We start from the raw sequence: 14471 nt of genomic DNA on the forward strand, positions 1-14471 counted from the left end.
CCTTTTAAGAGAGAAGCAACGAGAAAAGGACTTGTCATTAATTCTACCAAAACGAAGCATGAAGTAGCTGGCAGGGAGCGTGGGAGTTCTCGTGGTGTTGGTGCTGAGGTGGAGATAGATGGGTAACGATTTGAAGTAGTTAACGAATTCGTTTATCTTGGTACGCTTGTGACATGTGAGAACGATATGAGCCGTGAAGTGAAACGACGAGTTGCAGCTGCGAACAGGTCCTTCTACGAACTCGCACAAAACTAGCGCTTTATAGGACACTGATACACCCGGTGGCCCTTTACGGATACGAAGCATGGACGCTGAAGGAAGCTGATCGACGAGTGCACGGAGTTTTTGAAATTCTGCCACAGACAAACAGACGTGCCACTCGATGACGATTTCATCGACCAGAAAAATAACGATTATGTTGAAAATTGGCTTAGTGGGCAATGATGCCAATAGTGTCGCTATGAACAAGCGTGTACATTCGTTACCAAAAACAAAACCCGCCCGTATTGCCGCTGGTGTTGACTTGAGCAAGCGTGCACACCCATTAGCAAAGACAAAAACCGTTTTACGAAAATAAGTTAGTAGGCAATAAGCTCACATGGTGGCGCATAAGTGTAATGTTTCGAATAAGGACGAAGATTTTTTTTCGAAGAGACACGTCTGTTTGTCTGTGGTTCTGCGATCGATACTTGGCTGTAAATTGGAAGATGGAGTGTGGCGCAGGCACATGAATCACGAGATGTACCAGGTATACAAACATGCTGATATAGTGAAGGTAATACACTGCCCCTGTTTACATAGTTGAAGTAAGAGCCAAAATGACCAAAATGCACTTTTTCGTTGATTCAGCTTCCTTTCCCTAAGATACATACACTACAAATGAAAAGAAAAATATTTTGTTCTGAAACTTTTGAGAAATATTGGTAAATCATTTTGGCGTAACTGCCAATTGGTTGCAAAAACCGGCGTCACTCCATACAAGGTGCAATTGTCTATGTTAAGTCGTTTTACTCGGCTGTCTAACCACTGTCTGTTTGTCTAAGTTAAGTCGTTTAATTCGATAAATATTCCATGGAAAGAAGAAAAGGGGAAAAGGGACTGAATTCTTGTATTGTATATTAATATTTTTATAAACACTCAGTCTCAGGAATGTCTAAAGTCACCGTGTCCTTTCCCCCTACTAGTGGATATTTGCATCAGATGAAATGATTAAAACGTGTGTGTATATTACGGTGGGTGAATTTAATCGATTTGCCAGACGTTTTTTATGGTTCTATTTGGGGCCCTTAACAATCTTGACACGAGTAATCCATATTCGGCAGGTTTAGCATTGTCTTGGGGCCTAAATTGAACAAAAAAAAGTTTGTTCTGGCCCTGTGCTGTCAAGTTTGCATTTTTTCTTGTAACGATTACCCACCTTAGCGTAAATGTAAGTTTTTGTGTATGTATGTGTGTGGGTTTGTATGTGTGTTTGTGCGTATTTGTCCAACTGAAACTGCCGACAGACAATAACTGACGTTTGACCGAAACACGATTGATAAAACTAATTCAACTGCGAGGCAGAGTAGGAAGTAGTCGAGTTTTTACGCCAAGCTATGCGAACAATCTGCGAGAAAAATGCATGTTTATTCGCATAAACTGGCGTAGCGGTTTTTCTAGTTTAATTACCATGGGGAAACTCGTATAATTCATGGGGCCTCTATTCATAAAATTGACAGACTATTTTGTTGAATTTGTATCTCAATATAATTATTTGGGTTAAAGAATATCAAAAACGCGTTTTTCTCACAATGATGGTGTTGGTTGTTACGTCAACTATGTAAACAGGGGCAGTACAGCGGACAGACTTCAGTAGGCTGGGCATGTAGCCAGAATTCCTGACAAGAGAGCCGCCAAAACTATCTTCAGTAGAGAACCAGGAAGAGGCCGTCGACTCCGGGGTAGGCCTCGCACGCGGTGGAAGAAGATGCACGATCTGCTGGTGTACGAGAAGACTAGTGAACGGCTGCCCAAGACAGAAGAAGCTGGACATCTCTAATTCGTTCGGCCCTAGACCGGTAAACGGTCCGTTAGCCAACAAGGTGAAGGAAAGTTAGTAAAAGTAATGGCTTTTTTTTCTCTGTGTGGACTCATTACTGCGACCAGAGACATTTTGATCTATTGTGATATTGCCCAGGTGTTTTCTGTATACCGCACTTCATATCATTGGCAGTATCACTATTGAAGTGAATGATACGCTTTTTTTTATTTTTTATATTCGTGCTTGTGTGTGAGAGTTTACCCTTTCATTTCAAGCTTACTGCTGTACTATACCGAGCCTCTTTTCTATCCTACTAATATCGCCAAATTACAATTCCCTGAACTGAGGCTACACCTAACGTTCCTCTCTGGCCAGGTTTATTCTAAGAGGAACTTATTATGTCAAGAGGAAGGAGTCTTATCGAAACCTCGTTCCTCGTGCCAATATCGCCAATTACAATTCCCTGTAGAGGGTAAATATTTCTGAAATCAGTTTTATTATAAGGACTTATTTTGTCAAGAGGAAGGAGTCTTATCGAACCTCGTTCCTCCTACCAACACCGCGTCACAATCACAATTCCCTGAAGAGGTACTCATGCTTCACCTCTGGTCAGGTTTATTATAAGTAGGACTTATACTTTTGTCAATAGGAGGGAGTCGTATCGAAACCTCGTTCCTCCAGCCAAGACCGCGTCATAATTACAATTCCCTGAAGAGAACTATTATACGTTACGCAGAACAGTTTTATTATAAAAGGGACTTTTTTGTTAGGATGAAAGTCAGCAAGGGTACCATAGAATTCAGCTTGAAGGAAGGGTATGTAGTAGAGAGCCTGAGAATGAACCCATGTTAAAGTCCTTTGGCAACCAAATAGTCTGATTCTACTAAGATTCGAACCCACGACCACTCGCTTATCAAAGCGAACTCTGTAACCTTGCGGCTACGAAGCTCTCTTAAAGTAACGGCTTAAGTGTTGTCTGGTCCTGTTTACATGTCTGTTCTATCAGTGTTGTTAGCTGACACGTTTTGGAATTAACGAAAAAGAATTGCGATGAAACGGTGTTGAAGCCACAAATTGCACAAATGTTACTTGAAGTCGAGCCATCACTTCGAATTTTCAAAAGCACGAGACTCGGAAATAATAATGCGTTCCCTGTGAAAACACTATTTAATGTTTGTATTAACTCATTCCCCGCAGGTGATGCCATATGACATCACCTGACATATAAACTTTGATAACACTTTAACAACTATACTTGAAATTTCTAACGATGAAAATATTCTAAGCAGTTAGAAAACAGGGGTGACATTGCGCATTTCGTTTCGAGAAACTCGAATAAAACTAAATGATCGCTGGGGGGCGCTATGTTTTGTTTTTCGTATTTTTTTTCGACTTTGCGGGTTAGATGAGCCGCAGGACAAATGACAATGACAGCTCCTTTTAAGCTTAAAGCATAACTGGCAGTATGTGACCTACTCGAAAATAGCGAGAATCGTTCGAATCGAGCTACGCAATGCCACCCCAGATTTATCTTCAACATGCAATATAATTTGTGCCAATTATGAATGCGGTTGCTGAGTAATAAGAGTTTGAATGTCATTTTTCGATGCTAGAACTGATTTCTCTCCGCGGGGATAGGGTTAACTATTACCGAGCCTTGTGCCTTTAAAAATTCGAGGTGGTGGCTCGAAGTCGGCCATTTGTGGTTTCAACATCGTTTCATCTTGATATTTTTGAACATGTGATTCAAATGGAACTGAAAACTAAGAAATTGAAAACTAAGTTCGACTAATTTCTAACAAATTTTCAATTACCGACCGATTCAGGACCTAATTTTTAATAGGCTACAGAAGCGATCTTTCAACTGAAGAACCCCAGCTAAAACCTCCATACTCATGGTATATCGTTGTTTTGTAAAGCCTTAAAAGGTCTCCTGGATGGGCTCCCCACCATTGACATTTTTCATCAGATTCCTAATATGACAACTTCAGGTCAAACAAAGCGTTGATGCTGCTGCTGCGTCTGGGGCATAAGCGCAGAAATAAGAGCTAGAAAATTGTAATTTAAATCTGATTTATGCGATTTGTAACGTGTAACATGTTCCATACAACAATTTGGTATTATTGTTGCTAACGGGTCGGTCAGATCTACAGATTTCTCGGCTGATCTACGGATTTGTTTCACTTCTACTGATATAGGGATCCGTAGTTAAAATCTACGGATTTTAGAAAAAAAAAACTACGAATGTTTTCAGTTTGCTATTCCGGGATGAATATACTCAATAAATTTTAAGGGAATTTTCCCGCAATTAACTCCCATTTAAAACCTAAATATATCCACCTAGCGGTCAGACCCAGCCTTTCTCATTCAAATTTATTATTTGTAAAAATAGATTTACATGGACGCTTGAATCCAATAAAAGTATATTCACTCTTTGGGTTCTAAAATATTGATGTTGTAATTGAAGTATAAAATATGAAATTTGACGTAATGTTAGTGCTTAAGAAATAGCGAAATAAAAGAAAGGACTCTTAATATCGAACAATTTAATCACGATCGATACCGGGAACGTTCAAATATTACGATACCACATTTAAATCATGTTGAGGCCATATATATTGATCAAATTAGGTATAGTTTTAAATAGTTTTTGAATTTCTTTTCGTTCCATAACTTTTGAACCACATATCAAGTTTTTATGAAGTTAGTTATTTGTAAGTTTAGGAGATAACTCGTTCGTATGACACTAGTTATGTTAAATAAGTCGTGTAATCTTTGAGATAATAGGCTTCCCGATCAAACGACTATAACAAACGGGTAACAAAAATATATATCAACCTGATAGAAATAACAAAGCCTGTAATATTCTTGTTATACCGGAATGATAAAAAGTACATAATTATATCAAATTCAGTTCATCTTGCACTTGAATGTTCAAAAGTGTGTTTTTAAAGCATATTTATAACAAAATTTGTTATTAAATTAACAAAATGTTGTACATTCTAACTAATTCTGATTTTTTTCTGCCTAAAACCTTACAAAACATGCTATAATTTGTAATATTCAGTAAGTAATTTTGATAGGAATTTCGATATTTTAATTATTAACGAGACCAAGTTTTGAACACAAGTTGATACAAAAAGTTCGTAACAAAATATCAAAATTTGTTATAATTCTGGTGTTTTTGACAGATCGGGTTTCGTTGTTTTAACAATTTAATACATAACGGTTGTTAAGCATTCGATTATAATCAAATGAAATGGGAACGTATATGTAGAGCACCCGAATTATGAAACCATCATAATTCATCAGTTAACCCCCAACTAGCCCGTTCATCCTCCATCAATATTGTTCAAATCGGTTGTGTAGTTTCTGAGATAATAAAGTTTCGTGGTTTTCACATTTCGATACATTACATACGAAGTTACAAACCGATTACAGTGAAATTCAATAGGGTGTTATGAGGCACCTCTCATTTGACACTAATTTTTTGAAAATCGGTTCAACCATCTCTGAGAAAAGTGAATGAGTTTAAGTAGTCTTGTGAATATTTTTCTTTTCATAGCTGGATTTCACATTTTAAACATAACAGGCAAAGTAATAGTCCGTTTGCAAAACAAATCAATAGGGTCCTATGGGGCAACTAGACCTCCCATTTGACACCGATTTTATGAAAATCGGTCCAGCCATATCTGAGAAACATGAGTGAGATTAAATAGTCTCAAGAACACGTTTCTTTTCATAACTTTTAAACCACATGTCCAATCTTTATGAAATTCGAAAGTTAAGGGTTTTTAGGTAGCCCGTTCATTTGGGACACACACATACAGAAAATGCTTAGCTCGTCGAACTGAGTCGGGTGATATACGACATTCGGCCCTTTGGAGCACTTTTATACCTTTAGTTTTTGCAGTGATTGCAGTGACCTTTCTAGGAGAAAGGCAAAAATATGCTAATGACAATAAAATTATTTCGTTCACCGTCGATTTTCCAAAAAGAAAAAATCCATAGATATCCGTAGAATCTACGGAGTTACACGAAATATTTCTGGCATTTCTGGTTGCGAAGCTTGCAACCAAATACTAGAGTGCCTTTATACAGTGTGCCTGTATTCAGACACTCTCAAAATTGGAACAAAAATTATCTGTCAGTGTCATTCCACTCTAGCAAACAACCTATTCGTCCTGACTGAATTAAATCATCTCCTTCACTAGTGATGGGAAATATCGCCCAAAACGGACATCGATAACAATCGATAATTCCGAGGCTTTTATCGATATTATCGATAAGTATCGATAATTTGACAGCTAACGTTTGCGGTAAAAAAAAATTTTCAGATGGTGATGAAACGTTATTCGACAAATGCAATTTTACTATATAAATTTGTTAAAAACAGAGACAGAGATGGCCCAAACAGAATGGATACGTTTGCGTTGCGTTGATGTCAATGTGACAGTAAATGTATGGGCTAACTGTCAAATTGCCGCAAACGCAGCCGCAACGTATCCATTGTGTTAAGGCCTTGAATGACAAATCTTACGATACTGCGAATGAAAATTCAAACAACCGGACGAGTGAAACAGTTTGTTTTGAAAAGTCATCGGGTTTTATGCCGGGAGTGCTTTCTACGGAGTAGTTTCAAGCCGAAGTTCATTTTGAAGGATGTATAATAAGGGAAATAATTGAAGCAGGCAAAATTCTGTCAATTTTTAAATGGCCAAAACTTCACGAAAAATGAATCAATTCTGACAAAACAGGTTTCATTTTACTGGAAAACTGTCCTAGTTTCCTAGTATTACTTAAGAACTGGACGTGACCAAGGGTCACTGGAAATGACCCGGGGCGAACCTTTACACCACCCCACAACAATGCTAAATCTTGTCGAATAACAGCAGGGTAGGTGAGGTCTCCTTCTTTTGGGTCTCCTCCAGTAACCAGCCGCACTGACTTGTGCTCACCCTTATAATATCGATAATTATCGTTAACGTCAAAAAATTAACGATAATATCGATGACCATCATTTATCGATCTTATCGATAAGTATCGATAAGTTTCCCATCATTATACCTTCACACACATTGAACTGTCCGTAAGCGAATTTTAGGGAGAACTACCAAAATGGTTGCTATCACATTCACCCTTGAAGAAATTCCTATCCTCTGCACTCATAGACAGGGATGCCACATATACAGATTATTCTGTATTTTACAGATTTTTGGGCCGGAGTATCGTTACAGAATCTGTATATACAGAATTTCGTCAAAAAGTACAGATTTACAGATTTTTCAAATTGACATAAATTTTTATGGACACTCCAAATTGAATGCATAAAATCTTGAGCGAATTGAATATATTTTCAATTCCTTGCACGTTTCAGCTCAGAAATGGACTTTGAATATGTACCATAAAAACTTGAAAAGTGCAAAGTTCTTTATGTTTAGACAATACCTACAGATTTTTTACAGATATTTTTGATCCAGATACAGATGCTCAGATTTTTTCAAAGAAAAATACAGATTTAAATGTGGCAACCCTGCTCATAGAGTGAACAAATTGCACCGTAACTCCGTCAGAGCGAATTATATTCGTGCGGAGAAAAGAAAAAGGATGTTCAGTGTTACCTTGGATGACATGACGCCACTATGTACTCTACTATGTACTGTACGCCACAGGTACTCTACCAGATACATTAATCACAGCAGCAAACTTGCTTGTCCTCACCTCTCCAAAGATTTAAAAATATTTTCTTGAGCGTCTTAGAAGAATGAGATACGAAATCAGAAAAAAAAGAATATGTTTCCATTCAACTCTACTAGAAATTTGAGAAGTAAACATTGAAAATATTACTACTATATTACAGATACGTATTTCGGTTGCTACATAAAACCATCATCAGTGCTTATATGGAGTTTTTTTTATTTGTAGGTAGAAAATGAAATTAACCCTTCTTAATTGAAGTTAGGTAGTGAATTATGCGGTCGGTTGTTTATGGCTAGGGTTTTTGGGGAGAAGATTGAATAGCCATGAAGGAAGGTTACCTACGTCTGTGTTGAGAAGCGTGGATGAGTGTTGCCTATAAATTTCTAAACTTTCAGCTACGTCGAACTTACATAAATCATTAACGGGGCAAAGCAGATGAATCCGAAAGTTAGTCCGAAGTTAGTGGAAAGTTAGTCCGAAGTTAGTTGATGTTCCTCGTTAAAAATATGTTCAGCCACTTTTGATTTGAAAAGGTGTGGTGAATCATTTTTTGAAACTTTACATGTTTTTACTTCTGCGAAACCCTCTTTGAAACGCGGGAAATGGGTTTCAGGGAAAAGTAACACAACCGATATATCATAACGTATAAAGTGACCTGTCAAGTAATTTCCTAATACTCTCATCATTTTTCTTCTAAATAAAGAATGCATATCGAATAACCACATAACATCAACTGCAAAATTTTCTATCAAAAAGATTCATTTTTGAAGGAAGTATCGATTTTAGCTAAGACACTTCACATGTTTTATCTGTACATACCAAAATAAAAGCTTTTATATACCTTACCTTCCAACAGAACGATTTCTTTCACGATCCCGCCGTTTTTCTCTGTGTGCTTTTCTTCTTGGTGGCGACGGCATTTTTTTACCCTGTAGTATTTTTTTTACAAACTGCTTACAAGCGGTATCAAAATCAACAAGCCTGCAAAATAATTTGAAAATACTTCAATTTACACAATTATATTATGTACTTACAGATATTAAGGCTCAAGTGTCGAAGCCGGTGAACCATTCGAAAATATAACTACGCGTTCAAAACGTATGAAATAGGTTGCTTATTGCCCCTGTCAAACAAAAACAAAGTCGAGAAGTCGTGAAAATTGAATTACAATGTATGAAACTAAATTGTAAAGAAAAAATATTCTCTGGGACAGCAAATGCAACTTGAAACTCAGCTCAAATAAAAATTGTACATACTTAGCATTAGGCAGGGATGCCAGGTCATATTTTGAAATGTTTTCACGGTTCGAGAAAATATGTCTTCAACAGTCTATGTTTATAATATAGAGTTGCGCAAAGATGAAACCAAAGGAACCAAATCAGTGTCAAACGAGGGTACCAATCAAACAATGTAAATAAACAAGGTGATAATGTTAGGAGTGCACACAAAGAAAATATTACCAAGCGAACACGTAAAAACAACGTAAATTTACGTACAACTGAATGTTTTCCACCCCTTTGGCATCACGCCATGTTTCAAGAGCTAACATCTCAATATATGTAAAAACGAGATAGCATATCACCGCTTCTTTTCATACATCTTTATCGTACTGCTGACAGCGGGCACAAATTAATTTGAGCCCATGGACATGAGTTCATTGTCATTCACTGTTACTCGGTATAGGGATGCCAAAGGCTCGATGTTTTCACTGGTTTAGGTAAATAATGCGCATGAAAATTGGTGAAAACAACGCAACAGCTCAATAAAATGGGAATATTTAATTTTGGGTAAAAATTTGTATGGAAAATGATGACTTACGTGCAGGTACCCTAAAGTAAGTAAATCACTTTCACCTATAAGTACCTTCCCGCGCAGAAGGGTTGATTTGCGTCAAAAATACGCATATTTGGGTGGTTTTATTTTTCGGTGTGTATGAAAAGTGTTGTTGTAAAAGTGTTGTAATTCCGAAGTTTTACTACACATTTTGAATCCAATATTAAACCTGTACATTGGTTCAGTTAAATTTAACAAAGCATCACCGGTGTTATCTTTCTAAACTGTGTACCATGTGAAGAATTTCAAAAAAATTATATTCGCTTATGCATGGTAAAAAACAGAACTGTACACGCTCACTCTGGGCTACTCAGCGGCTGAGTTGAATTTGAATCGTTTTTTTCAGTTGTTCGAAGACGTCAAAAAATGAGTAGAATTAAATTGATCATGGCGGCAAATTTTCTCAAATTTGGGTAGGGTAACGGGGGTATTTTGGCCAGCTTTGGGAAGTGTTCGCACAGTTCATTAAAAACAAACAAAATTTTTCAACATAAATACCTACTCTATTATACCATTGTTAAAAGCTAAGTGTCTATTTTAATATACACCGTTCAACAATGCAATACATTGAAAAACATCCTAGAAATATCAAAATTTCTACGAAGTACTAAAAACATATTTTGGTCCACCAAATTTTTACGTTGGCCCACCTTTATATCTTCAGACGTGTATTGAAATAGTACGGACTAATTATATTTAAGATCATCATCGGTATTTTAAGAGCAAAAATAGTAGGTTTGAGGAGAACATCCTTCTGCTGTGAATTTTTGTAAATTTTAGGCATCTAAAAATGAAATGATTTGGCTTTTAGCGGTTCGACAGGCATTCTCATCCAATTACATATCGTTAAATGTGACAAATTAAGAAGTAATTACCTGTAAATTGTCACAAGCTGCTTCTTTGTTCACGTGCAACGGCCGAACGGGAATCAAGGGAGATGTCAAAACTTGGCATGGCCAAAATATGTTTGCTTCAGAAAGGGGCAAACATATTTCGGCCATGCGTTAAACCACTTTTTCAACTTTTTCCAACATATTAGAGTATACAAACTGTTTCTATGACATTTTATTGATGTTACTACAACAACGAATTGTTTCAAAAGCATACATATTTGTTACAATAGCTTCCGGACGTTGACTTGTATATTACCACTCCCTTTCGACTTTGGGTTGGCTCAGCCATGACTTTAAATATGTATGAACTAATTCCAAAATAACACTACTCAGAGCCAGTTTTTCGCCGAAAATTATAGCGTAGTATAATTCTTAGGTGTGTTGTTCAATGTTGCACGCATAGTTTTCTAATATGCATTGAATTTATCAGATAAAATGCGTAAAATGTTACCGGGTGGGCCAAAATACCCCCGTTACCCTAACTGGTTGCAATTAAAAGCAAACAGCAAACCAAGCAAACCGTCAGAAAAAAGGAAGAAATAGAAATGTTAGAAATTCGTTGTTATCGGTAGGTAATTCATAATTTGAAATAATTGACTGCAACTAATGCCAATTTTTCTTTTTCACCAGAACTCGTTGGTTGGATATACGGCGAATGAATTCAAAGATCTCCCGTGTCCCGGCGAACAAAGGTAAATTTCTCGAAATAAGCCTTTTTAAAATAAAATTCATTAAAAAGGCAAAATATATTAATATCGAGTCAATAATGATAATTTTTCCGAAATTCCCTCATTGAAGCTTAAAGTACTCACTTTTGAGTCGAAAATGAGTAACTTTTACGCATTGCGCATCAGGTATAATATGGGTAATATTCACTCAATTTTTATAACATTCGGTGGTACTCAAAAATGAGTAAATAACTTCAACTCAATTTTGAGTACATACGGTTATAGCGAAACTGATTAAGTTTTGACTCAGTTTTGGGTTATCCAGAGTGAGCGTGTATAGTTTTTGGCAACAAACGGCACAAAAACTGTGTTGCCGAAACGATGGATTTTCTCTTTGCGCGACTCTATATTAGGCTCTGGTTAAAACACCCCTTTGGTATCAGGAGTCTATGTGTATATAGAGTCGCGCGAAGAGAAAATCTATCGTTTCGGCAACACAGTTTTTGTGCCGTTTGTTGCCAAGAACTATACAGTTCTGTTTTTCACCATGCATAAGCGAATATCATTTTTTGAAATTCTTCACAAGGTACACAGTTTTGAAAGATTACACCGGTAATGTTTTGTTAAATTTAAGGAACCAGTGTACAGGTTTAATGTTGGATTGAAATGTGTAAGTAAAACTTCGGAAAAACACATATTCTTTATTACGCTCAATTACAACACTTTTCATCCACTCCTAACATTATCACCTTGTTTATTTACATTGTTCGATTGGTACCCTCGTTTGACACTGATTTGGTTCCTTTGGTTTCATCTTTGCGGGACTCTTATTATAAACATAGACTCTGTTTGGTATCACGCCATGTTTCAAGGGCTAACATCTCAACATATATAAAAACGAGATAGCATATCACCGCTTCTTTTCATACATATTTATCTTATAGCTGACAGCGGGCACAAATTAATTTGAGCCCAGGACATGAGATCAACGTCATTCACTGTTACTCGGTGTTGGCCCTGACGACTCTGTTGATACTGGTTTGGTTTTTACTTGCGCAGATTAAGGAGGGAAATATTTTTGCTTTTGTTTTCTCACAAAAATTGACAATTGCATATGAGAATTCGCGTAGGTGCGAACAGCCTTAAATATTTCTTTTACTTGTGTCAGAGCCAATAGGAATGCCAAACACGCTCCTTTAATTTTACTCTAAATTGAGCAACTTTAACTCAGTTTCACATTGTCTATTAAAACGTCAAACATTGAGTAAGTTTCGTTTACCGAACTGAGTAACAGTTACTCAGATTGTCATAATTTTCTGCTTTACTCTTTTTTTGAGTGGTATTGAAAACATTTAAAAACGTTTCGCTAAAAAAGAGGTGGTGTTTGGAAAAACGTTTTGTGAATAAACTAAACTAAAACGTGTTGTATTGTTGTTTGAAAAAAGTGTTTTTTATTTGTGTATTAGAGTTCCTCCAGATATGAAAATGATTATGGATTTTTTGGCATGTGTACTATTTAAAACCTGAAGTCACAGTTCCCGGGTAACAGTGAATCGTATTGCTGCGGTTTTTAATGAAGCTGCTAAAGGCAGAAAATACACTAACGATTTAATAAGGTTTGTTTTTTTATTACATATATGTATATGAAAATACAAAGATATAAAAAAAACTTGTGATTTTGTTATAATTGTATGCAACAATCCTCTGGCAGTTTCATTCATCAACGGGATCAAAAGTCGAAACGAGCAAACTGAGTAGCTTTTACTCAGTTTCATTTCAAAGCGGTTTTCTTAGATGAGGGTAATTCCTACTCAATTTCTGACATATGGTGACTCTACCCATAAATGAGTAATATCATAAAAACTCTGTTCAGAGCTAAGGGGAGACAACTGGGTATAGATTTGCATCCACTTTGGGAACCACTCGCTGATTGGTTGAAATTGTAAAACCCGAAAGCGTTAAAATTTATCATCAGGCTTGCTGACAGCGTTGCTAAACAACATGTTTCGTTGTTTTGATTTATGTTTTTTTTATGATGTCACCTGTTATAATCTAAAATATTTTCAAATTAACATTCAAAATGAAGTACAAAGCGTACAAATACGGGTGTAGTAAGAGATCGACTTGGATCCTCACTTATATCAATTACCCAAAGATCTAAAAGTGCGCAAGGAGTTAATACGGCTTTGCGTGAAGCATAAGAACAGCATACCGCTGCTCAATGTCGGAAGTGAATAGAGTAAGCTTATTTCTGCTTTTGATTTCGTTCTGGATTAAGTTTAAAACATACCTGTTGAGACATATTGCGTAAGCGGAGAGTACAATTCAGATGGGTCAATGCATGAATCATAATCATTGATGGATGACACATTTGATTTTAAGGTTATTAAAGATGCAGATTCTCCGGTAACCCTCAGACAGTAAAACTATCGCCTGCAGGAGGAATTGTGCATAATGCTGATAAAAAGCAATAAGAACATTCAAGTATTTTCCGAGTGAATGGCATCACTCACGAAAAATAGAACAGGGATCATCGAGGTGGGTGAGTAAGAAAAGTAAGAAGCTAGATGTCTCCCCTTAGGTTCAGAGTAGGTTCACTTTTAACGAAAGTGAGTGACATCTCACTCAGTTTAGAGTTAAATTTGACGAGCGTGATTGTAGTAATGGGGAACTTATCAATACTCATCGATAATATCGATAAATTCCAGGCATCGATATTATCGTTAATTTTCTGATGTTAACGATAATTATCGATATTATAAGGGTGAGCAAGTCAGTGGGGCTGGTTACTGGAGGAGACCTGACCTACCCTTCCCCCGGAGTGGCTTCTGCTGCTAGGTGTTTGTTGGGTGCTGTTATACGATAAGATTTAGCATTGTTGGGGGTGGTGTGAAGGTTCGCCCCGGGTGTCACTAAGTTTCTGAGCAAAAATGGTAGCTAACTAGGTATTTATAGTTTTTAGTTTCCTAAGACAGATAAATTCAAAAACTTAGTACTGCAGAACTTCAAAAAAATATCAAAACTTTTTGCCCCATCTCAAAAAAAGCGATGAAACGAAATTGTAAATTGCATTTTCTTTGGCTTGCTAACTCTTGTAATAGGACGGACTGGACATGCATAGCGTCAGTCTATTGGTAGTTCTCTGGTAATTGTTTAGTTTAGCTTGGAACTGTTTGCGTTTAAAGTATCTGTTACCCAACAAACAATTTTTAGTTCCACTAAAATCGGCTCAACTCGGTTCAATTGTAGTTTCAAATCAACGAAATTGTTGCGCCGAAAAAAAGTGTCCTGATTTATACAGGGGGTAGACAAAATGGTATCCCAACCTCCACGTGGTGCCAACCGGGATACGAGTAA

General features: G+C 36.8%; 1 protein-coding gene across 2 annotated transcripts in view; it reads right to left on the minus strand.

Moving 5' to 3' along the window:
* LOC129732824 (U4/U6.U5 small nuclear ribonucleoprotein 27 kDa protein) overlaps positions 1 to 8978 on the minus strand; it is a 49255-nt gene extending 40277 nt beyond the window's left edge. Inside the window, exons 1-2 of one of the 2 annotated variants that reach the window (XM_055694105.1) lie at positions 8755 to 8978; positions 8567 to 8670 (exon numbers count right to left, since the gene is read on the minus strand). In XM_055694105.1, the coding sequence (XP_055550080.1) occupies positions 8567 to 8640 (74 nt within the window). In that variant the 5' untranslated portion in view covers positions 8641 to 8670; positions 8755 to 8978. Of the gene's footprint in view, positions 1 to 8566; positions 8702 to 8754 lie in introns of both variants that reach the window. The other variant, XM_055694104.1, reaches the window with a different exon arrangement.
* Positions 8979 to 14471: the final 5493 nt, after the last annotated feature.

Source organism: Wyeomyia smithii, chromosome 3 (genome assembly GCF_029784165.1).
Source record: "Wyeomyia smithii strain HCP4-BCI-WySm-NY-G18 chromosome 3, ASM2978416v1, whole genome shotgun sequence".
Classification (NCBI taxonomy): Eukaryota; Metazoa; Arthropoda; class Insecta; order Diptera; family Culicidae; genus Wyeomyia; species Wyeomyia smithii.